General features: G+C 45.5%; 1 protein-coding gene across 16 annotated transcripts in view; it reads left to right on the top strand.

The window, feature by feature from the left end:
* The window catches only part of DOCK7 (dedicator of cytokinesis 7), a 92,109-nt gene that overhangs the window by 62,243 nt on the left and 5,100 nt on the right, over positions 1 to 24,766 (top strand). For 4 of the 16 annotated variants that reach the window (XM_015636191.2, XM_015636187.2, XM_015636186.2 and 1 more), the window contains 22 exons: positions 191 to 286; positions 382 to 522; positions 640 to 753; positions 1,825 to 1,995; positions 2,677 to 2,816; positions 6,242 to 6,411; positions 7,208 to 7,362; positions 7,984 to 8,166; positions 8,571 to 8,706; positions 9,729 to 9,825; positions 10,272 to 10,289; positions 12,114 to 12,210; positions 12,982 to 13,116; positions 13,742 to 13,894; positions 14,312 to 14,470; positions 14,738 to 14,838; positions 15,597 to 15,789; positions 16,244 to 16,387; positions 17,157 to 17,288; positions 17,866 to 17,880; positions 23,049 to 23,183; positions 24,116 to 24,205. In XM_015636191.2, coding sequence (XP_015491677.1) covers positions 191 to 286; positions 382 to 522; positions 640 to 753; positions 1,825 to 1,995; positions 2,677 to 2,816; positions 6,242 to 6,411; positions 7,208 to 7,362; positions 7,984 to 8,166; positions 8,571 to 8,706; positions 9,729 to 9,825; positions 10,272 to 10,289; positions 12,114 to 12,210; positions 12,982 to 13,116; positions 13,742 to 13,894; positions 14,312 to 14,470; positions 14,738 to 14,838; positions 15,597 to 15,789; positions 16,244 to 16,387; positions 17,157 to 17,288; positions 17,866 to 17,880; positions 23,049 to 23,183; positions 24,116 to 24,205 — 2,775 coding nt within the window. Of the gene's footprint in view, positions 1 to 190; positions 287 to 381; positions 523 to 639; positions 754 to 1,824; positions 1,996 to 2,676; positions 2,817 to 6,241; positions 6,412 to 7,207; positions 7,363 to 7,983; positions 8,167 to 8,570; positions 8,707 to 9,728; positions 9,826 to 10,271; positions 10,290 to 12,113; positions 12,211 to 12,981; positions 13,117 to 13,741; positions 13,895 to 14,311; positions 14,471 to 14,737; positions 14,839 to 15,596; positions 15,790 to 16,243; positions 16,388 to 17,156; positions 17,289 to 17,865; positions 17,881 to 19,355; positions 21,985 to 23,048; positions 23,184 to 24,115; positions 24,206 to 24,766 lie in introns of those variants that run through there. The other 12 variants (XM_015636194.2, XM_015636189.2, XM_033516515.1 and 9 more) reach the window with 7 other exon arrangements.

Raw genomic sequence — 24,766 nt, 5'->3', positions numbered from 1 at the left:
TAACCTCATCCCTCATTGTTAGCTGGGGATTTCTTTATGGGATGCCACCACTGCTGTCATGTCCTCAGTTATTTAGTTTGCTTAACTCATTGTTTGCCATACTTGCCATGGACTGTGCTGACATTTCTCATGGGGGCTGTGCTGGGAGCTGCTCTGGAGGCTCGGGCTGACTCTGGGTTTAACTCTGTAGCTTTTCCACGAGGAGCTGGCCCTGCAGTGGGTTGTGTGCAGCGGGAGCGTGCGAGAGGCGGCCCTGCAGCAGGCCTGGTTCTTCTTTGAGCTGATGGTGAGCAAACACCTCCCTGATGTTTCCCAGCCCCTGCTTTCAAACAGAACCAGCAACAGCTGCAAGTGGCTGTGCTGTAATTTATATCCCCATAGGTGAAGAGCATGGTGCATCATCTGTATTTTGCTGACAAACTGGATGCACCGAGGAAGAATCGTTTCCCGGAGCGCTTCATGGATGACGTGTCTGCACTGGTCAGCACAATCGCTGGTGATATAGTCTCCCGCTTCCAGAAGGTGATGGCAGACAATTACACTGAGCCCAGCTCAGCCACCAGCCCTCCTGCCTCTTGTTTGCTTGAAAACACACAGGGTTCTTCATCTGCTTTCTGGTTTTCTCTTCCTTCTCTCCAGGACACAGAGATGGTGGAGCGGCTCAACACCAGCCTGGCGTTTTTCCTCAATGATTTGTTGTCCATCATGGACAGAGGATTTGTTTTTGCTCTTATTAAGACCTGCTACAAACAGGTGAATGTAGATAAAAGTTGTGGCTTAACTGAAGCATGGCAGAGCCTGTTACTGTTAAATTTCTCTGGACAGACAGTAAAATATGGACACAGAATTCCACTGTTCAGGTCTTCCTAGAGCAGAGCATTCTCAGAGGTGATTTAGGGTTTACGCCTCTCTGATTACACTCTTAACTGTGAATTAGGAGTTGCTCCCTGGAGTGAAAGGACATGCAGCAGGAAGGGAGAATTATTCCCTCTGCTCACCACATTCACAGTAATTGAATCAAAAATTAGTGAGAGGTCCTGTGAGGGAGCTCAGACTGTCGTGGTCTCTTAAGGACACAGTGACCCTGGATGATCATATTGATCACTGAGCTCCTTCTCCATCCTTTGGGGGATGCAGGGTGTCCTTCCCCATAAGGAAGGCTCCTCATTTGCTGTGTGACAGGGAAATCACCCTGAACCACAAAGTTTTGTTTGACTACAAACATCCATTCTGACACTGTGTACAGAGGAGACAACAAGGGATGGGTGAGAAGTGAGACTAAGCTTAGACTCATTTTCCCCATAGAGTCTAAAACATTCTCTGTAAGGAGCAAAAGAACAGCAAGAGCATTTAGAATTTTAAATTGCCTGCTGTATATTTCATATATTATGTGTCATTAATTAGATTTTTATATATAAAAAATATATGTATAAAAAACCCTACATCTTGGAGCTGTTAGTGCATCACACTGTGGTCTCACAACTTCCTGCTAAAATCAATAAATAGGATGTGGGAATTATAGAATCAAAGAATGATTTGGGTTGGAAAGGACCTTAAAGATCATCTTGGTTATTTAAATAGGACTGGTGTATGGATCTTGTATTGAGAAGTATGTCTGGGATTTGTGTTGCTCCTGCACATCAGGAATTTAAGCTCTGGCACAAAAAAGTGCTGTGGACATGGCTGTGACCATTTAATGACACCGAACTCCCCAGTTCTTGCTTTGGGAGTGATTTTGGGGAGTAGGAGTGGGCCAGGGGGGCTCACCCTGCACTTACACTTTCTTTTGGTGCTGACTGCAATGCTGTGGGCTGGACTTTGCAGGTGTCTTCAAAGCTGTATTCCTTAACAAATCCAAGCAACCTGGCATCTCTGAGGCTGGATTTCCTGCGCATCATTTGCAGCCACGAGCACTATGTCACCTTGAATTTACCCTGCAGCCTGCTCACACCACCTGCATCTCCATCACCATCCGTGTCTTCAGCCACTTCCCAGGTACTGAGAAATTTGGGAAATACAACTTGAGCTCGGCACTGAGAATTAAATCCTCGGGGGCAGTTGTGTCACTGTACCTTCAGTGCTAATATTTTTGGAAGTGTTCAGCTAGAAATCAGTTTTTCCTGCCACATAGGTTCTGATTTCTTTGGATCTTTTATTATTGAAGGAAGAGTGCCCATATCCTGCTGTCAATGTCCTTAGGGACCTGGTCCTCTCTTGTATTGGACAAACACAAATAAGCCATAAAAAAAAAGACTTTGTCCACTGTTACCCTTTCCTGGCAACACAAGGGACTTCTGAGGTCCCTGCAGCTTAGGCCTGCTCAGAAAAAGTAATTTGAATTAGTGTGTCATTCAAGTGGATTAATTAGTTGCAAAATCACACAAACTAAATCAAATTAAAGCCTTCTTCAGTCTGAATAAGAGCATCCTTGAGTTAAAAGTTTAACCAATCCATTTCTAAAGGTTATTTGGTTTAACTTTCCTAACAGGGGAAGACAATAACAGAAAACAGAATTAATGGAAGGGTTATTGAGCTGGGATGGAATTTAAGTGTGGATGTGCCTTGATCCACACAAAAAAGGCGTGAGGTTGTCATTAATTCTGAAAACTGCTTCTTATGTATTTCCTAAGCTTTGACTCTGTTCATGATGCAGCTTCTGAAACTTGATTTTTTCAGAGTTCTGGGTTCTCCACAAATGTCCAAGACCAGAAGATTGCAAATATGTTTGAGTTGTCTTTGCCTTTCCGCCAGCAGCATTACCTGGCTGGGCTGGTGCTCACAGAACTGGCTGTCATTCTAGATCCTGATGCAGAAGGGTAAATCTTTACAAAGTTTCGTTTTTTTCAAAGAGCTTTCTGTAATTCCAAGCCAATGGTGGATGCAAAGGAAGTCCTGGCATGGCCAGAATTCATATAAATTTGTAAGCTACGATTAGAAAACGGCGATTTAAGAATCTTCTTTCTTAAGAAGAAAGAAGATTCTTAAATCTTCTTTTTGGCCCTTGGGTTTCTTCCTTATCCCAGACTCTGTTAACCTGATTTCAGTCACATTTTTCCAGCTGAGAAGAAGGGAAGGAGATTCCTGCTGGAGCCCCCAGATGCCACAGGGATACGGCTGGAGCTCTGAAAGGAAAATAGCTTTTCTCAAATGTAACAGGAAAATAACTTCCAACATTTAGGAAACCTCTCTTGCTGCTGATTTTAAATGTTACAATATATTTTGCCCGTGGTTCTTGCAGCTCTTTTTAACTGTAAATTATGCATTGATGAGGCCCCTGTGTGTTACACAAATAGACAAATAGAGTCAAGCATGCAGACTTTGTCAGTGACTTGCCTGGCTTGTGCAGCAAATAATTTTCTCCTGTAGTCCTGACATGCAGTCTGTTCCTTGTGTTATTTAGGGCTGTTTTCTGCCTTGACTCTTTAAAACAGGTTGCAATGGAAATTATTGATTGCTTCCACAGTCCTGAGTTCCCTCACAGACATTCTTCTCAAGGTAGACTCAGAAATATCAGCCGAGTCGACAAATGCTGATGATTCATGGTTAATTCTGCCCCTTAGCCAAGAGGTCTCTGGAGTTAAACATTCATTCTGTTTCCTCTTGGAGGAGAAAGTGATGCCATAAACTGGAATATTTTCCTGTATATATACATAACACACTGCAGTCCCATTTGTTTGGCCTGAAATGGAAAAAGCAGCAAATCTTTACCCACATGTGCTTTCTGCAGAAATCCTTTTTGTGCCAGAGGAGCATCCTGCTCACTGGTTAGAAATCAGGCCCTGTCTCTGAGTGTGCCTGCCCTTGTTCTTCACAAACTTTCTGCTTTCTACCCGCCTACCAAGCCCTTAAGCCTGGCCCAGGATGGTAATCTCTGCACAGAGGAGCTTGCTGGTGTCCACTGGGGAGGCAGTTCCTCTCTCAAACCTTGTATGGTCAGAAAAAGCTCCCTGGTACCAGTTCAGTTCTGGAGATGCATTTTGATCAAAACTCCTGAATTTGGGGGCTGATGTATATCTGTAAAACATTGATTTTATTTTTCAGTTTTCCAGAAAAATCTGGAGTTTCAGGTTTGTTGACTTCTCAAGCTTAAACCCTCTGCATTTCTCCTGGTAGATCTATCAGATAAAATAGACCAAGTGTGTTCAGATCTGCTCTATCCTTGCTGTGAAGACTTAACAGTCATACAGTAACACCAGCAGAGAGTTCACACTTGCCTTCCATAAAATATTGTGGCCACCACTGGAGAAAACTCAGAATTGTTCCTAGTTCATTATCCTGCAGCAGGAGTGGAAAGGGCTGTTCATCTATTTACTTATTGTTTTAGAGACCTGCTTTAGGCCTTGAGAGGTGATCCAGAGCCTTAAATGTGTTCTGTCCTTGCTCTTTTTGCTCTATTAGCAAGATACGTTTAGTTCTAGCTCATTTTATAAGAACTCTTTGGATTGAGTTGGACAGGAGTCAGTTCCCTGGTGCCTGGAGGTGTGTGTTGGATACATCCCTCAGTGTGACAGGGCACAGAGCAGCCCTGCAGCCTGGAAAACAGGACAAACAGAGTGTGCAGGGGAAGGGATCCAGCTGAACGTGACAGTCCCACAGCTGCACCCTGCGCAGTTATCTCTGCAAACACTGCGAGCGTGCTTTGGCCATCACACACAGCGCCCACGCTGCCCATCCTGGCCAAGGCTGCGGGCCAGAAGCGAGAAAATCAGAATTCAGCCCTCAGAGTTCCGTGCCAGAGTCAGTTTTGCAGAAGGGTGGGTGTTGACAGAAATCCAGGCCAGGGCTGAGATAAGGGAGGGGATGTAGAGAGGGTGGTGAGATCGATTTGCTGCCTTATCAGGCAGGAAGAGCAGGGGGCTGCATTTCCTCCTCTCCACCATGGATCGATCCACACGGTGCCCACTCAGCTTTGGCAAAGTGACAAAGAATCCATGGATCCCTAACTTGGATGTTTTCCCTGTCTGCATTTTTATGGCTCGTGGGATAGTTTCCCTTGAATTTTTAAAAACACAATTTAGGTGCCACTCCTTCAAAATTATACAAAGACTTTTCTTTATCCTTAATCTGAAGGAACCAGTCACTTAAATAAGTGTTTCCTTCCTAGTTGTTAAGGCTCTCACTAATTACACAAACAAGCAATTGTAGAATCTCATTATGGCTTGATTAAAAGCCACAGGGAGGACCTGCAGCTCCAATAGCTGATGTCCTTCCAAGCTGTACTGCCTTATAGTCAACTTCAAACCCCCAAAAATCCAGTCAAAGCCTCTTTTTTTAACCAGAACTCACCTCTACTTTTCAGATAAAGTGGATACTGCCTGAAATTCAGCACTTGTTTTAATACCTCAGGTCTGAACATTGCAGCTTATGTTTTGCTACTGCCTAATGTCTGAGCTTCCTTGGCTGCTTCATGCATGGGGTAAAGTGTCTTCTTGGCTGGTTTGCCTACAGAAGCAAATAGCTGCAGAGAGAGCCTGCTATTTGCTCTGGGAGAGTTTTGCCTCTGCGTGGTGGCTGAGGGGATTGAAAGGAGCAGAGTCCTTGAGAGATTCAGGGGAGATTTTGTGTTTTTGAGGAGAGTCACACATGGTGCCCTATAGAAGGGTTCTGCCAGTGTTTGTATCTGAATAATGACATAAGCCATTTTGGCCATTTTTCCTTCTATCCCTTCATGTCTTTGCCACTTTTTATTCAGAATTATGGATCTGTAGTTTGGTTCAGTAATTGCATGGGGTAGGGTGGGGAGCTGGAGCAGAAACTTCCTGATGATTGAATTAAAATAATGTTCTTTGGCTTAGGATGGTTTGTGTCTATGTGAATGGTGTTAAATAGAAACAAAAAAAGAATACAATGAATAGTTTTGCTAAACCTGCTGTCCTCTCAAGTTTCTCTCCCTGTTTTCCAAATTCCCTAAGTTTTTCCAATCATTTTTAGTAGATTCAATACATACCAGTAGCTGGGACTTCAGGGGTTTTTAATGGAAAATATGAGAGTGTTCACATTATAGTGGGTGTGCATTCCATCAGATATTTTTTTTCCCATTTTACAAGGCACAGTGAAAAACCAGCCATCTGTAAAATCCATGGGAGATCAAAAAACCACATGCAACGGCAGCTCGTGTAAAGTTAAAAATAAAAAACGGGATTTTTTTCCCCCCACTTTGTTTGAAGCCCCCCTTAGTTACAAAAGAGAGTTTGCTTTGAAGATATTAACTAATGTGCATGACCCAACTGTCTTTTAACAGTTTATTTGGATTGCATAAGAAGGTCATCAACATGGTACACAACCTGCTGTCCAGCCACGACTCGGACCCGCGGTACGCTGACCCCCAGGTAAAGGCCCGGGTGGCAATGCTGTATCTACCTCTGATTGGCGTGATCATGGAAACTGTGCCTCAGCTCTATGATTTCACAGGTATTTGATATTCTCTGCCTTGGCTATCTGCTCATCTGCCCACCAGACCTGGGTGTTTGGGTTCTAAAATTGAAATATGAGTGCTTTTGCTGTCGGATGAGGTTGATTCTCAGTTGTGATTTTGACCTTTTTTTTTCATGTTTGTTTTCACTTGCAAATGTGCCTTCAATGCCTGTTAATACTCAGAAGTTGCATTTGCCCACTTGTTGGCATGAATTAAAAAATCAGTGCATTTTAGTTTACATCCCACTGGCTGATGTAAATGCAGAGCCAGCTTCCATCTGTGTCTCTGACCTGCTTAAAAAGTCACCCTCACACTCTACCAGAGTCCCTAAATCCAAAGGATAAGCAGAGTTCCTAATTCCAAAGGATGAGCAGAGTTCTTCTCCTTCCTCCTATCATGTGTTCCATCAGCAGCTCATTTCCAGAGGTGCTTTGAGCAGCAGAGGTTATTTCAAATCAGAGCAAGGAGTCCAATCAGTTGGAATTTATAGTTATCCTCTACATCCTTTGAGTTTAATGGCACAGTAAAGCTACAAGTAGGGATTTTAAAAAAAAAGGGGCAAAGGGTCTGTTGTTAGAAGGGTTTTAGGTACTAAGGTTGTGTAGGTTGCTTTTGGGAATTGCTTTCTTTGCTTTCAGGCCCTCAAATCATTGTCCTGTTCTTTGCAGGACCCCTCAAGTGGAATGATTTTCAGTTTTCATTCCCAGTTCAGTGAGACCAGCGCTGTGGGTGGAGTCTGGGGGGTGAAGCCTTGGAGCTGGGGCTTGACTAAAGTCCTGTATTTCTCTGCAGAGAGTCACAACCAGCGGGGGAGGCCGAGCTGTGTCGCCGTGGACGATTACGAGAGCGAGGGTGGCAGCATGATCAGCCAGACTGTGGCCATGGCCATTGCAGGGACTTCTGTCCCCCAGCTCACCAGGCCCAGCAGTTTTCTTCTCCCTTCTTCGGTACAAATCCATTTGTCTCCATTTCCTGACCCTCAGTCAACCAGCAAATACTCAGCAGGTTCTGTGGGGACCCACATCAGTTTGTAGCTGGGTGTGCAGAGGAGCAACAAGGGGAACAAAGCATGTTTGCATGTTGCTGTGTCTGTATCAGAGTAAGAAAATGCCAAGGAGCGATAGAAATCAACAAACCTCAGAAAGTGGGAGAATTCTCTTTCCTGATAAAGATTCTGTTGTTCTGAAACAATCTTATAAAAGCTCTGTGAAGTGCAAGTAGTCACTATGAGCTTTAAGCCCTAAGAACAAATTCTACCTCAGGTAAATCCCACCTAGCTGAAGACAAGGACAGCCATTTTCCCTGTTCTCTGCACAGAGGGGGAATCCTGATTCTGGTAGCAGGCAGACCCTTCCATTTCTTCCTTCTCTTGCCTTTACTCCAGACCATGACCCCACTTAGCTGGGACTTAGGTGCCCTCACAGTGAGACACCGATAGATGCATGAGATAACATGGAGCCCCCCTGCTTAACTGCTGAGGTTGTTACAGTTATCTCAAGGGAAGAAACTCACACTCTGTGGTGATTGGAATGTGTGGGTGTGAAGCACTGTCCTGACCTGTGTTTCAGAGTGGCAGGCAGCACTCCACCTTCTCAACAGAGTCCAGCCGCAGCCTCCTCATCTGCCTGCTCTGGGTGCTGAAGAACGCGGACGAGAGCGTCCTGCAGAAGTGGTTCACTGACCTGTCAGTGCTGCAGCTCAACCGCCTGCTGGACCTGCTCTATCTCTGTGTGTCCTGCTTTGAGTACAAGGTACTGCCAAGTGGGAACCTCCTGGAGTCCCCCCTGGGCCCTGCTGAGGACTGTTACACTCCCATCCTTTACACGACTGCAGAAAGGCATTTCCTGCTCTCTCCAAAGTATTTCCTGTATTCGCAATCCCAAGGCCAGGCTTTTCCCATGTTTACTTTCCGGCCATGTGAGTGTCTGTGCCTTGTTCCACTTCTCAGGCAGTTTGTGCTGCTTGTCCCTCATCTGCTGCAGTGTGAAAAGAGAGTTTTCTGTAGCAATGCTGGCATCTGAGTGATTTATCTTTCTACCAGCTTCATCTGTATCCCTTTCTTACTGCATGTCTTCAGATATTTTGAGTTGTTAGCTCTTAGCAAATATCCCAAACTGAAAGAATCTTCCCTCATGCTTTTGTTTGGAACTTGCAGGGCAAGAAAGTGTTTGAAAGAATGAACAGTCTGACGTTTAAGAAGTCAAAAGACATGAGAGCCAAACTTGAAGAAGCAATTTTGGGCAGCATAGGGGCAAGGCAGGAAATGGTCCGAAGGAGTAGAGGACAGCTGGGTAAGTAAAGGAGTCCTCTGTGCCATCCCTTTTTTCCAAAAACTGCTCCTCCCATCCTCAACAATTATTTGCACCCATCTGTGGTGTGGGATACAAAGAGGCCCCTAGGAAAGCTTCTTTGCAGTATCCTTACCTGGGTCTGCAAAATCCCTGCACTTTTCCTGAATTGCAGGCAATTTATTTGTTACTTGATTGCCTTTTTAAGTGAGATCACATCTCATTTATGGGGTGTTCTTGCCTTAATTCTTTCCAGTGTAGCATCTTCCAGAGTGTCATGTTCAAGGATCAGAGAGGAAAGCAAGCTGCCTGATCTTGCTCTGACAGCTCTGAAAATGCCTGGGCATTTCTGCTGACTTAAGGAGACTTGAAGTAGCTGTAGTTTGGCTAACAGGCACCTTCTGGTGATTCTTACTGTTTGTAAAACCCAGGAATTTTTATGAACACACAAAATTCAAAGGGTGCCCGGGGGTTAGGACAAGAATTGGAGCTGTGGTTTTGTCTCCTGCTCTGCCACACGAGCCTGTCATTGTGGGCTAAGGGGGATAAGTAGTTTAAAGCCATAATTAAGGAATCACTTCAGAAATGGGAGCCTTTATTTTTTTTTTTTTTTAATTTGGCCAGATTACTTTTATCACTTGAAATTTCCCTGCCCTCCCAGAAATGAGAATAAAAGATTGTGAGGTGGGGAAGGGGGTCTTGGTGCCATCCTGAGAACATTCCTGGGTGCCAATTGAGGACAGAAGTGTTGGAATGCTGAGGGTTGGCACACTCAGGCTCTTTGTGCAGTCCAAGGAAGGGACTCCTCTCACCAGTGAGTGTCTCAGCTGCCTCTCTGTGTCTCATGCCACTCAGCAGTGATAGAGTTAGGGCCATGTAAACATCCTGGGTGAGTGCCACAGAGCCTTAGGCTCTAGAAAATCATCTTTGTTGCCACCTGCCACTTGTGAGCAGATCTGGAGCTGCTGCTCGTGCAGCAGAAATGAGCATCAGCTGACTGCTGTTGTTTTGCTGTTACCCTGCAGAGAGGAGCCCTTCTGGGAGTGCCTTTGGAAGTCAAGAAAATCTGAGATGGAGAAAGGATATGACTCACTGGCGGCAGAACACAGAGAAGCTTGACAAGTAACTCTGCCTTATCCTCCCTAAGCTCTACCCATGTGCCAGGGCCTGTGAGAGCAGGGTGCCCCTCCCCACTGAAGGTCACTGCCAGCAGCCACTCAGCCCTTGTGCCTCAGATGCACAGGGCTGGTACTGCAGAAAAGGAAAAAAAGCAAATAGCTTTTACTCCAACACTGCCCTCCCAACTCTTTGCCTTTCCACTGTCCGTTGCTTCCTTAGACTTCCAGATTAGATTTAAAGAGATTTATACAATCCATTACTGTCTTAAAACCCTGCCTTAAGCTGTAATTTAGAGGGAAGATCCATTAAGAGTTTCCAGAGATAGCATTTATATCTCATGTCATATTTCCTTTATTCCATAAGAGCATTCTGGAGTTCTCAAAGCTCGCTTTCCTTTCCTGTCCTAATCCATCACTTTGATTGTTTTTCCACATGTGCTGTGCTTTTAGAAGCCACAAACCAGCCAGGTACTGTAGCATTGGTGTGCAGTTCTTACAAATTGCCATTTTGTACATCTGCAGACTCAATCATCACAGCGTTGTTTGTGATGCTTGGCAGAACTTCTCAGTGTGTGTGTGCAACTGACTGGAATGAGCTCTTTTGGCTTATTACACCCATTTCCTTGAAAATTCCCTCTCTTGGTGTGGTTTAATCCAGAGGGCTCAGGAGTTGTGTTTGAGCTTTGCTGTGCACGTTTTTCTGTCTCCTCAAATTGCAACCTGCAGTCTCCATCCTCCCAGCAAAAGAATTGTTCCTTATCCTAGGGAAGCAATCTCAGCCTGAGTGAAGCTCTGAAGAAACTGAGGAATGGAGTCCTCAGAGCCCAGATAGAGATCGGGCCAAGTTTTACCCTTGCAGATATTGACTCCTCCCTGAGTAGAAAGCAATTCTTCACAGCCTTTAGTTGTTTTGTCCCACACAGAAATGTAATTTCTCCTTATGACAAGTAGTGGCTCTTTGTCCAAGGCTCCAGTCCTGTTGAGTCTTTGGGAAAGCCAAATGACCAGGGTGTTTCAACCTGCTGATGAAGTGGTGTAGATACAAATTCCAGAGTCACACCAGATTAAACTTTTGCCTGAGAATCTCATCAGTTCACTGCCAGTGCTGGGTCTGAGCCCTGTCCTTCCCAGAAGGACCTCAAGCACAAATTTAACAGGTGTGGAATTCCTTGGTGGTCAAAGGATGGTGTCTCACCTCACAAAATGAGCTGCTTAGATAAAACTCTCTAGAACTGCTTTCTAACCCCTGCTTGCTGTGACTGGCTCTGCTGTGTCCTGTGTGTGTAGGTAGAGCCTGGCCTTTGAAACCCCCTAAACAAGACTTCTCACTCCAAGAGCTGTGCACAGCTTGAAGCTGCTGTCATTTTGTGCAGATGGTATTATTTTATGTGGGGCCAGATCCCAAAACTTCCTGTCCTGGAGATGTTGGGGGTGTGAGACAGCTCCCAGAGGACGTGGAGTGTGGCAGGGAAGGGCTGCTGCAATACAGCTCCAAGAGCCAAATCGTTTCTCCCTTTCTGTGTATTTTTCTGGCATTTTGGTCACCCTCCTGCTGGGATTTATCCTAGCATGAGTCTGTCAGAGATGGCACCTGTGGCAGGGCAGGCCAGAGTTGGGCTGTTCCAGTACACCACTGGATCTCTGCCCAGAGCAGCTGGTGCCACTGGAAGGGGCTGGTTGTGCTGAATTCCTGGAGCCACAGGTGTGAGTGGGTGTCTGGACTTTGCAAGGCTTTCCAGGAAAGCAGGTGCCTGGCATGGAGCAGCAAAACCTCGTCCTTCACCTCAGAGAGGAAGTTGTGCTTCAAGGGTTAAATGCAGTGTAGCTTGGAGAGATAAGATTGCAGCCTGGCAGGCTGCACTGTGCTGCTCCCAGTGCAGGTTCCAGCTCGTGTAGCACCACCGTGTGTCCACAGCCTGCAGCATAAAGCCACATGTCCTGTTCCTGGTTGTGCTGTCGCATGCCTAACGATGCTGCTGAGCCAGTTTGGAGTTGGACTGGGCTTCTAAATTGTTGTTGTGTTCCTGGGAGAGTGATGAAGTGTCAGAGAGCAGTGTGAGCTCTCCAAGCATGATGAACGTGAAGCCTCTGTAAGTCTGTACTTGTAAAAAACAGAGTTTTCCTTCCTGTCCTCTCAGGGGGTGCATTGAAATATCCTCATAGTGTTGTCCAGTGATAAATAGACAAACTGTAACTGGGAGTTTCCTGCTAGTGAGAGAACATTTTTGACTGGAAAATATGTAGGTCTGCTCCTTAATCAGGAAGTAACTTTACTGCTTTTTCCCTGATCAGGTCAAGGGCTGAGATAGAGCATGAGGCCCTCATCGATGGGAATCTTGCAACAGAAGCCAACCTGATAATTTTGGATACTCTAGAGATAGTTGTACAGGTGAGGTTGAAAATGGAGATGTAATGGCATTTCAGTCACCTGGCCAGGCAGCACTTTGTTATACAAAACTGCCTTCAGTGCTGAGAGAACTGTTCAGCTGCAGCAGGAAGGGGGTGATGCCTCTCCTACTCCCAGCCTGGAACAATCTGCTTTTATATTGCAATCCCTTCTTTCAGCCTTGAAGTTGAGAATTTAAAGATTCTCCCCTCCTTGTAAGTATAAGAAATAGTTATTCAGGAATGAACTGTAAAAATCTCTGAATCTTGCCCTGTCCCCAAACAGTTCCTCCAGTTCTTCCCAAACCTGCCTCAAATCACTGGGTTCCAGGTCAGCCTCCTGGACCTGGACTCACTTTGTCCCCTGATTTCTGTACAAATGAACCTGGGCACAGCTGGGAGCTGGCAGGACCATGCTTCCCAAATCCACCTCGGATCTGCAGAGAGACCCAGGAAGCCCAAGGATTGTACTTTGTGCCTGAATAACCCAGCTAGAGCCCAGCTATGGGCTTTCCCTCTAGCAGAACAATGTCCCCAGAGGTCAGAGCCTCACTGGGGACAGAGAGTTCCCTGTTCCACCTGATTTATCCATGGATTCCTCACCTGGGGGTTGGCTCAGAACAGGGCTGTTTGTGGGTAATTTCCCCATGCAAAGGGCTTTTGTTCCGAGCTATTTGCTCTCTCCCACACACACAGGCACACAGGAGGTTCATATTTCTCATGGAATCTTGGTTTCCCGTTTTTCTTCTCATGGAATCTTGGTTTCCCTTTGCAGACCGTGTCTGTGACGGAGTCCAAGGAGAGCATCCTCGGCGGGGTGCTCAAAGTGCTGCTGCACAGCATGGCCTGCAACCAAAGTGCCCTTTACCTCCAGCACTGCTTTGCCACACAGAGAGCTTTGGTCTCAAAGGTGAATCCCCTGTGGGGGCAGAAATCCACCCTGAACAGCACTGAGGGAGGAAGGCGCTGTTCATTCCTTTCTATGGAGTCACTTCCCCAAGCAATTATTATTTTGGGCAGTATTAATTTTCAGGCAGCATAGCCTGGCCTGGTGTTCATGGGCAATACTTGCATTTCTGAATTTTGGGGTTGGCTGCACCAAAAAGTGCCTCTCACACACCACAGATGGGATGTGGATTCCTGCTGGCTGGCGCTGAATGGGAAGAGGCACCTGCTGAGAGGGGAGCTCAAGGCACAGGTGGGGTTTAGGCTGGACAAATCTCAATTTAAATGGATTTGTTTCCAAGTTTCTGTAGGTGTGCTGGGAGAAGCTCCAAGTTTTAAGCCTGAGTTTTTGGGAGTAATGTAAGTCGGTGTGTAGATGTAGGAGCAAGTTGGAGGGGAAGGTAAAATGAGTTGCCTTCCAATGCTGCCAGTTTTTGCCTTACTGTAAAGTGATTCAAATGAGCATCATTCCCCTCAGAACAGAGGGACTGGGCTCCCTCTCATTCCAGTGCACCCTCACTGCTGCCTGTTTGTCCAGGTGCTCATTCCTGCCTGTCCAAGCACTGATTTTCTCCCCTGCTGTTTTCTAGTTCCCTGAGCTGCTGTTTGAGGAGGAGACAGAGCAATGTGCAGACCTGTGCCTGAGGCTCCTGAGGCACTGCAGCAGCAGCATCAGCACCATCAGGTCCCACGCCAGTGCCTCCCTGTACCTCCTCATGAGGCAGAACTTCGAGATTGGGAACGTGAGTCTTACTATAGATAATGGCCTTGGGGGCTGCTGGCATTGAGTTCAGTCCTCCACAGAGCTGGGGATTGACAGCAGCAAAGATAATGGGATTCCAGTTTTTAGGCTTGAGCAAACTGGGATCAAGGCAGTTTCATGAAAGCATCATCCTGTGTGGGGTGTGTGAGAGGAGACCATGTGGAAACAGACAATGCTAATATTTTTGCAGGAGAACCTTTATCTGGAACTAAATAATCATCAGATTATGAAGTTTGGCAGCACCATGTTTATTCTAATCACTGCTCTGAGACAGTCTTTCTTGCAAAACTTCAGTTTTCTTTTCTCTGTGAGGTCAGGAGGAGGGTGCCATGACCAAAACACTGGTATTGCAGTGTCTCCAGGCTGCTGAAATACCATAACAACATCTCTGTTGCAGAACTTTGCCAGAGTGAAGATGCAGGTGACCATGTCCCTCTCATCCCTGGTGGGGACATCCCAGAACTTCAATGAAGAATTTCTGCGACGTTCCCTCAAAACTATTCTGACATATGCTGAAGAAGATCTGGAACTTAGGGAGACAACGTTTCCTGACCAGGTAAAAGACATAAACCATGAGACAAGGAATATGTAATTCATTAACAGGCTGTGCCTAAACCTCCATCTAGAACTGGAATTTGCATGCATCCCCTGAAAAGGGTTTGGGTTTTGGTTTTTTTAATCATCTAATCACATAAAACTCAGGCCTTTGATTAGTCCTGACAAGATGCAAACACACAAAGATTCAGAGTGACCATGTTCCTCACATAACATCATGTAGCTCAATTCCCACTACCAGTTCTTCACAACAACTTACTTTTCACAGGTCCAGGATTTAGTGTTCAACCTCCACATGATCCTGTCAGACACAGTTAAAATGAAGGAGCACCAGGAAGATCCAGAAATGCTGATTGACCTGATGTACAGGTAGAGTTGGCACTGTAGGGACAGGAGATGTCAGTGCTCCATGTGGATTTGGGCTCAGGTGCTGCACATTTGGGCACTTACAGGACTTGATTTTGGAGCAGTTTGAAGTCTCACTGCTCACAGACCAATATGTGCCTGTCTGCTGTGTTTGAATGTGGTGCTGAGAGGTTTTGTTTGGCATTTAGGCAGCTTATCTTGGATAAAAGTAGTTTTCATTCCCCAGCCATCCCTGGAAATCTCATCTTCCACCTGAGTAGAAAACTCTCTGTGCTTGCTTCAGGGAAAACTTGGGGGTCTTCCAGCACCTGCTTGTCCAAAAGGCTTTTTGAGGGTACATGCAATGCTTCCCATGTGCAAAAGATATTCCAAGTTAAGCTCCCAAGTGCTCCCAGATTTCATGGTGCTGTCTGCAAAATGGCCCTGAAGGCTTCTTAGAGGTCAGCAGAGGTTTTGTTATAGGGAGCCAGGCAGGTGTGCTCTGATTGTGCCACACCTTTGGACTGCCTCTAAAAACATGAAACATGGGCTTTGGTCAAGAGCTTCAGCATCACCCACTGCTCACCCATCACTAAGTGGCTCAAACATCTGCAGTTCAGGGTGACTTCCCATCTCAGCAGCTTCTTGTCTCAGGAATTTCCAGACAGCACTAAGGGGGGTTGGTGTTCAAGCAGAAGTGACAAAATACAGTGTGAAAAAACAGTGCTGGGGGACTGTGCTGGCTCAGTACATGGAATCACAGAGGTTTTCCCTCCCTTTAGGATTGCCAAGGGCTACCAGAATTCCCCTGACCTGCGGCTGACGTGGCTGCAGAACATGGCAGGGAAACATTCCGAGAGGAGCAACCACGCCGAGTCTGCCCAGTGCCTGGTGCACTCTGCAGCCCTGGTGGCAGAGTACCTGAGCATGCTGGAGGACAGGAAATACCTCCCTGTGGGCTGTGTGACATTTCAGGTGGGCATCATCCTCTCTAAGGGGTTTTTGGGTGTTGTTGCTGAGGTACAAAGTGTTCCCATGTGCTGGGAGTTCTGTGCCTGCGTCCTCGAACCGTGCTCACTGTTTATTGCATGAATGAAGTGCTGCTCTGTGAGAATAGAAATGTGTATTTAATGCACATGCTCTACAAAAATAGATACATTTTATATATACACTACAAAAATGGAAGTGTTTTACATATATACTCTACAAAAATAGAAAGCTGTATTTTACGTATATACTCTACAAAAATAGAAAGCTGTATTTTATATATATATATATATATATATATATATATACTCTACAAAAATAGAAAGCTACCTTTATAGAAATTCCAGGATCTGACTGCAGATCAGCTGCCTTTCAAAGTATTGAAAGTGTTGAGTGTTGTTTCAATTGAGTAAGTGTATTTTTATTTCTTATATCCTCCCAGAACATATCTTCCAATGTTTTGGAAGAGTCAGCAGTTTCTGATGATGTTGTGTCCCCAGATGAAGAAGGAATCTGTTCTGGGAAGTATTTTACAGAAGCTGGTCTGGTGGGATTGCTGGAACAGGCTGCAGCATCTTTCTCCATGGTAGAAGACTTTGATTTCTTTACCTCCCTTCTCCAGCAACCTCACACTGCTGGGCAGTAGGAAGAAAAATGTTTTCTCTCTGAGTGTGTAGTTCTACTGTAAATGCTTAATTTGCATGGAGCAATTGGAGTTTTAATTGTTCAAGACAGCCTGGTTTGCCCTCTGGAGTAAACCAAGGAAAACAAGTGAATTAATTCCCACTGCACCATGAGGTGTCATTCAGTGGGCTTAAGCACAAGCAGCAACAAATCCAGGGTGAAAGCCTGGAATTCTGCTAAGCCACTCTCTGCAGTGACTGTCCACATTGGGCTGGACCCCCTCCATGAGAGAGATCCTGAGGATCTTCCAAAGCCCATCTCTTCTGGAGGGCTAAAAGTGGGTGCAGAAGTCACATGGGCTGAAGATGTGCTGAACAGAAAAAGCTAAAATGTGCACTTAAGCTTTTCCATATTTAATTCCCACAGATTTGTTTAGGATCCTGTTTAGCTTGTTTTACTCTTGTGCCTGTATCCATCCAGAATATCCCAGGATGGGTTATGTTAATGATCCCAATTACTGACAGCAAGGTGTAATCCACCAGGCTCTTGATTTCAGGGGTAATTGAGGATTTTATTCCATTTATCTCTGGGTACATTTTAAGAAAAGATGTGATTATCCCACAGTGGTGTCTCAGCCACTTTTTCACTTTACAGTTTTATCATTTAAATGCTGTGTGTGTAATTCTGGCTGTTGAATTGACGGAGCAATCTGATGGGCCTTATTTTTGTAGGCTGGCATGTATGAAGCAGTTAATGAGGTTTACAAAGTCCTTATTCCTATTCATGAAGCCAACAGAGATGCCAAGAAGTTGTCTACTATTCATGGTAAACTGCAGGAAGCATTCAGCAAGATTGTTCACCAGGTAATGGTTTGAATTTTCAGCTGCAGGGTGAATTGTGAAGAAACTTCAAATGCTCAGTGCAAGGAAAATGAAAAACCATTATTCTCAGATTCCAGGAGAATTGTCAAATGATGATCCACAGTAAATACAAGGATCATTAACAGCTTTTTTCTCTGGAATTTAACATGAGAGAACATCACATACCAAGATTTGTTGTAACTTCAGAGCTATCCAAGAGTTAAAAATTCCAGTTTATCCTTTCAGATATTCTTTTAAACTGTATTTTGCATGCTGGGAAAACCCACTGTACCTTGCCTTTAGCCTGGTAGGTAACATCCAGAAATGCTGGGGGGTTTATTTGTTTGTTCATGTGGTGGTTAAAGAATTGAAGGAACTTTTCCAAACTTGGATGGTGCAAAAGCCACCAGCTTAAAGGGCTGGTGAGGGCCTGGCTGTGTTGGGCCAGAGGAGGCTGCTTTGGATGCATGATGACTTAGAACCATTGAAACCATTGCAGGGTTATTGCTGGTCATGTTTTGGCCTTTGAAACTCTTATTTTGGTTTCTGTGACATGCCCTTTTTACTTTTTATCACACAGAGTACTGGCTGGGAGGTAGGTAACTCCATCTTAGTTAGCAAAGAACACTAATTGAGTTTCCAGATGACTCACGCCAACGCTTGCCCACATGTGCTAGCTGTGGGTATTTCTGTTGCTGTCTGCTGTTTAAAACAATTCATTAACCAAAGAAATCCCAATAAACCATGGTTGTAGTAGGAATTTCTTCATAAGCAGCTGTAGGTAGTGCATGGATGCTGACGTGTTCCACTAATGAGGTTCTTTGGTGAATGAGCCACTGTATCATCACTAGTTTGTTTTTATAATTTGTTTATATTTCTTTCCATCAGCATTGACAAAGAAAATCATCCCTCCATACCATATTTTCACCCCACCCACAGGGGTCGATTTAAGCACCAATGCTCAGAGGTACCAAACACAAACCTGATTTGCTGCAGGTGCATCTTTGATCTCAGAGGAGAAACTGCTTCCTTCTGTTCTCAGTCAATTTATGTAGGGATTTATCTGGCAGCAAAAGGGCTCAGTTGTGTTAACTTGGGCCAATTTTGATGCCTGGGTTTTTGAGGAGGCTGTCTGCTCACAGTTCTGCAACACACACCATGAGAACCACGCTTTTGGGTTAAAAATGGACAGAGCAATTGATTAATCTGTAGGGCCACTTTGATTCCAGCCCTAGTCCAGTTGGCACAGTGGGTGCATGATCATGGAGAAAGCACTAAAAAGCTCTGTGAATTATGATGTTATTTGTTCAGGCTTCATCTTTCCAGTTATTTTTGCTTTTCTATGGACCAAGCAGCTCATTTTGGGCCACCTCCCTGCAGGTTTCTACATTTCACACATTTATTGAACTGAGGTTGAGAAAAAAAAACCCTTTGGTGTTGTGGGACATAATTTGGGCTGATGATGTCTGAATGTCAGTTTAAATTCCAGCCTACAAAAAAATGGAAATTGAGCAGCTTAAAATAAACCCTGACACTTCAGGGCTGGCCCTGGAAGACATCCCCTTGTCCCCATGGAAAGTCCAGGCAGACACAGCCCAGCAGAGAACCTGTGCTAGGTGTGGAAATGATGTAAATGTGTTCAAGCCAGCAAGGCCTGTGAGCATCTATTTTATTATTCTGCCCCTAAATCGACCCCTGGAGAAACTCCTGCCATTGGTTATGATTCTAACACCACTTGGTCATGTTTTACTGCATGGTAAAAGACACCGTGGGTTCAGCTCTCGTCTGTCATCGTGCTCCTTCATTGCCACACTTTTTCTGACCTTTGTGCTTTGTAGCTTTCAGGTTTGTTGCATGTTTTGCCCTTTTTTTCCCCCCCTTGTATTAAATATTTTAATGGATGCTCGCCCTCCCCCCCCCCTTTTTTTTTTAATTTTAAAATTTATTTGCTGCCAATTTGCTGCTTGTTTGTTTTATGGAATTTCCCTAATTAAATACTTTCTGTTTTCTCCTCTATCGCCCTGGTTGCTGACCCTCCTCCCCACTCTTACTATTGTCTGTTGTGGTAAGTTCCTACTTGTGGAATTTTTTTTCCCTTTCTCTGCCCCTTTTCCCCCCACCTCCCCTTTTTGTTTTTGTTTTTTTGTTTTTGTTTTACTGTGGAACCCCCAATTTCATTTTAACAAAGAGCTATGCCAACAGCAGCACCCCCCTAATGGCACAAGGAATGTGGCGTTGCCAACTACAAGCATTGCTCAGTGTCCTGAGTCTGGCACCAGAGCATTCCTGAGCTCTCCTTAAACACACCAACTGATAGGCTTTGTGTGTTTATTCATGGAATAAATGTTGAATCCATTCCATTTGTTTGCTTTCCAGTTAGGAAAGTTAAGAAAAAATCTTCTCATGCTGCACCACTAAATTTAAAAACTCTTTTTAATATGTGCAAGGGGAGGTTGCCAGTGGATAACAGGGCTTCAGGAGCTGATTCTTTCCCAAAAATATTGGGAAATATTTAATACTCCCAATCAGTATTGGAAGACTTGTAGTAGTTGGCAACACTGCAAAGGGCCTTGGGTTAAAATTGAGCAGGGAAATAACAGTGCTGAGTTTGGTAAAGATGGGTTGGATTCTGCATTTTGAAGGAGTTGCTTTTGTTCCTGCACCCATCAGACAGCTGCTGCTGTCTTGATGAAGGAAGCAGATGATCCCTCTTGCATCTGATGTATCTTTTTTCCCCCCCCAAATCTTGTTGGCAAAGCTTTTTGTGTGCGTGCAAAAGATAACCCCAAAACTTTATTCCCAGCAATTTGGAAAGGTATTTACCATGCATAATAACAAATCATGAACCTTCATAAGTCATGGTGGCTGTTACCTGCTCTGCAGTTGTGTGATGGCTATTCAGTGTTCACCTTCATTCTCTTCTTCTCCCAAAATCCTATTATTTTATTATAAAATAATAGGAGATACGATGCTTTTAATAATTCCTCCCTCATATCTGCATTTTTAGCTCCTCCCAGAAAAAAAGACCACAGAGCATTAAGTTATTTGGTCAGTTTTCCCTGCTGTGGTTGGGAAGTGGTTTGGTGTTGCCTGAGATTCAGAGATCCCAGTACAGAGCCATTCCCTGTCCCTAATGCCAGGGTGATCCCAGGGAAGTGGCAGCTCCTGAATATCCCTGGGAGGCCTGGAGTGGTCTGGAAGTGTTTTCCCCAAAGGGATTTGCTCCCATTCCCTTGCTTCCAGGGAATCACACCAGGGGCTGACAGTGCTCCTCACTGCTGGCTCTGGGATCCCTTTAACTGGGATTCAACATCTGGATTTACCAGGGAAAGCCAGAACAGCTGGTCTGCATAGGGATGAGCTGGGAGCTGACCTCACACAGGGGCAGGGAATCTCACCAGGCTTCCCTGGAGTTCTGCCATTCTTGGGGCTCTCCAATGCCCCAAACCTCTTTATTTTATGCATTTAGTAAATGCCAGCAGAACGCCTCAGTGATTTTTGCTGATCAACAGACAACAGTCTCTTCCTCCCTTGTTATTTTTACCCTGCCTGTAACAAGGAGCTACCTGGGCAGGTGTCCATGGCAAAAACTCACTTGTAGGGATCTGGTTCTGCAAATGCTTCACACCCTGGAAACCCCTGGCCAAGGAGGAAGGAAAAATCTCATTAATTAGAAATCAGTGTGTCCTCAACCGCCCCATGCCAGGGTTGGGGCAGGATCCCACAGACTTCCCCATGGAGCATGGCCAAGCCTTGTGCTGGCTCTGGGGAGCTGATCCGTGTGGCAGCTCCCCGCAGGCAGACATGGAGTCATGGAATGCTTTGGGTTGGAAAGGACCTAAAAGAGCATCAGATTCCAGCCCCACCTTCCACCAGGTGCTCTTGGGAAGGACTTTGAGAAAGGAGCCCTGAGGTCAGAGCCTTCTGTCTGTGACAGAGGGAAGCTGGAAGTGCTGGGTGTTGAGGGATTTTAGTGTGGATAATGTTACCCAAAACTGGCTTTGAAAAGGTAGTGGTGAGGAAAAAAGAGTTCAGGAGCTCAATCCTGCATGGATCCAGAGGGATGGGTGCTGGACAAAGACAGGGAGTCCAGGGAAATGGCAACATCCAGTAAAACAGCAACAGCTCTGCAGCTGGAGTTCCCTCCCTGGGAGTGCTCCTGGGATCCTGTGGTGTGATGTGTCCCCTGGCAGTGGGGCTGGAGAAGAGCCCCTCTATGCAGGAGAGAGCCTCTAGGGCAGGGTCCAGGGAACCTGGGCACAGCCAGGGGTTACTTTTTTGGGATGAGGGCTGCTACTCACCCCAGGTGCCTTCGGGAGGGCAGAAGTCAGCTCAGAAGTGGAAGTTTTTAGCCTTCAGGCACCCCCAGGAGGATTCTCCAGAGTTTCCCCCAGCCAGGAGAAGGCAGTGGCCATGCCAGTGGTTTTTGCAGTCTGGAGTTTGCCTGAAGGGTTTTTTTTTTTAATTTTAGTTTGGCTTATTTATCCTATTTACATAGATCTTGTTCACTATCACCACAAGAGATCAGTTTTGCCATAGAAAAATCCTAAAATAAAACCTGGCAGCCAGGACACCTGTAAGGGCTGTTTGAAGCCAAAATCTAACCCAGCTCAGGGACACTGAGTGTCCTAAACTGCATCACACTTTGTCACGAGAGTAAAGGTGAACATTTTGGAGTTTCTTGCTGAAAGGCATCCCTGGTTTGTGCATGCAGCGTGAGTTCTTTAACAAAAGCAAGGTGTGTTTAATTTTTAAAGCATTTTTCTTCTCTCTCTCTCTCTCTCTCTCTCTCTCTCTCTCTCTTAATCAGATTATCTCCGTTGCCTTTCCAGCAAAAAATCTTTCTTGTTTCTCTCCTTTTGTTGCGTTTCGGGGCCAAATTCACCACTGGCTCCCCTGGAAGCAGGTACATGGCACAGGACTGCATCTGCTTTCACCAGGAGTGACTTTGGCCCTCTCTCCTAGGCAGTTCTCAGAGAGTGTAACAGCTCCCAGCTGGAATGCTGGTTCAAAAGCACTTGTGTGTGTGTGTGTGAGTGAACTGGATGTTGACCTGGGCCCAACCCTGCAATTCCTGGAGGGTGGATTTGGGGGGAATCAATGCTGGTTGATTCCAGGGGTGTCTGACCCCTGCAGGGTTTCTGCACAGGCTTTGGAGGGCCTCAGATAATGCTCCCAACAAAGGGATTTGCCTTTGGCTGCCTCTCAGAGACATTTGATGCTTCTTAAACTGAAAGAGAATAGATTTAGATGGGATATTGGGAAGGAATTCTTCCCTGTGAGGATGGTGAGTCTCAAGTTCCCAGAGAAGCTGTGGCTGCCCCTGGATCCTTTGAAGTGTCCCAGGCCAGGTTGGTCTGGACTTAGAGCAACCTGGGATAGTGGGAGGTGTCCCTGCCTGTGGCAGGAATGGCACTGGTTGGGCTTTAAGGGCCCTCCCAACCCAAACCATTCCATAATTCCATGATGGCACCTCCAGGCTCCTCCTGGGTTGGGAGAAGTCATTGCAGGGTTGGGCTAATGGTCATAACTGATCCATAGAATTCCATGTTAGTTGATAATTCCATTGTGGTGTTTGCTGCTAAATGCATCCATGCTGAGTTCCAGGTGTGGTTTTTTTCTTTCTCTCTTTTCTTTCTAATATTTTTCCCTTGTTTTTTTAATTTCTTTTCATTTTGCATAAATTCAGGAGCCTGCCTGCAGCCGTGCTTGGGGGTGTGCATATCTCCACCCTGAAATAACCTCTTGTTTCTCCATCCCTAGGATGGAAAGAGGATGTTTGGCACCTACTTCCGAGTTGGTTTTTATGGAACTAAGTTTGGAGACCTGGATGAGCAAGAGTTTGTTTACAAGGAACCTGCAATAACCAAGCTGGCTGAAATCTCCCATCGGCTGGAGGTGAGAGGCTTTAACTGGGAGTTTAACTGCTTCCCATCAGTTGTTTTTATAGGAACAGCCCTTTAGAAAAGCAGTTTGGGTGTCTGAGAGCTGGGCCTGGTGTCCCCTGCCCTCCTGCTGGTGTCCCCTCTGTGGGAGGAGAGGAATTCACTGATCAGGGAGAAGCTCTCCCTGAGAATGTGTGGTGCTCCTGTTATCTTTTTCCTCCAGTAGGATCTTTCCAAGGCATAGACCGAGTCTTTGTTAGTCTCTTCTTTATCTTCTGGTTTCTCCAGAGTGTCCTTGTGGTCCATAAATTCTGCATTCCAGATGTCCAACCTTAACAGTCCATCTCTCTCTCCCAGGCTTTGTTCATTGAAACACAGCAGAGTTGGTTTATCAAAACTTAAAGATTGATTAATTTTCCCAGGCTGTGCTCCCACGAAAGTAGGTTATGACAACGTTGCTAAATGCTGGCTAAGAGTAATTTAAGAATAACACAGTTTTTGTGATTTTTATATATGTATCTCACAGTATTTGTTTTATATATATATATACATATATACATATATATACATATATATATATATATATAGGTTATGATTAAAACAGGTAATTTAAATGTTAGTTAAAACCATTAACTAGAAGTTAAACATACTATCATTTCCAACACCAGTGGATCCCAAACTGACCTGTTTTAGTTGTGCACAGCCACAAAACAAACCCAAATGCCTTGTTCAGAACCAGGCACTGTTGGAAGGCTCTCCTGCTTTCCAGGGCTTGTTTTTTCCCATTGCCCCTGGAATGTGACTGTTGGAATTCTCCTGGGTTCAGCAGATCACATTCTGTCAAAGCATGTGGAGTTTCACCTCCCCAGAATGTGCCTTTTCCCCCCAGCCCCCATCAGGGCTGCATTTGATGTTTGCTTTCAGTTCCTTTCTCCTTGGTTGTAGGGTTTTTATGGAGAACGGTTTGGGGAAGATGTGCTGGAAGTGATCAAGGACTCAAACCCTGTGGACAAATGTAAACTTGATCCCAACAAGGTAAGGGCACAAGTGCAGGTGTAGAAGTAGAACAGGTCCTGAATGGGTGAAAATGCAGTGGGACAAATTCTCCTCTGAATTTCACCATATGGGCAACAAAATCCAGGTACTGAGCATCTTGTGACTGCTTGGGGAGGAGAGTTTGGGAAGATAATTCCAGGAAGAGTGGCAGAATTGGCCATTCCCTTCCCTGCCCTGGTAGTGGTGGGTGGGAAGGGAGGAGGTGAAAGGACAGAGGCTGTGCTGGCATTGCTCTGCAGGGAAGGAGGGGCTGTGCCATTCTCTGACTCTTGTGCAGCTGCAGCATTTTGTCACCTTTGTGCCACATCCTTTAACTGCAGCAGAGAGAGCAAGAGCAGGCCTAGGAAACAGGACTGTGGCTCAGGGCAGGGCATGACCTGCAAGGAAAGGTTTAGATTGGGTGTTGGGGAGGAATTCATTGTGAGGTAGTGAGGCCCTGGCACAGGGTGCCCAGAGAAGCTGTGGCTGTCCCTGAACCCCTGGAAGTGTCCAAGGCCAGCCTGGAGTAACCTGTTTCAGGGGAAGGTGTCCCTGCCTGTG

Source organism: Parus major, chromosome 8 (genome assembly GCF_001522545.3).
Source record: "Parus major isolate Abel chromosome 8, Parus_major1.1, whole genome shotgun sequence".
Taxonomy (NCBI): Eukaryota; Metazoa; Chordata; class Aves; order Passeriformes; family Paridae; genus Parus; species Parus major.
This window is presented reverse-complemented; position numbering and strand designations above follow the sequence as displayed.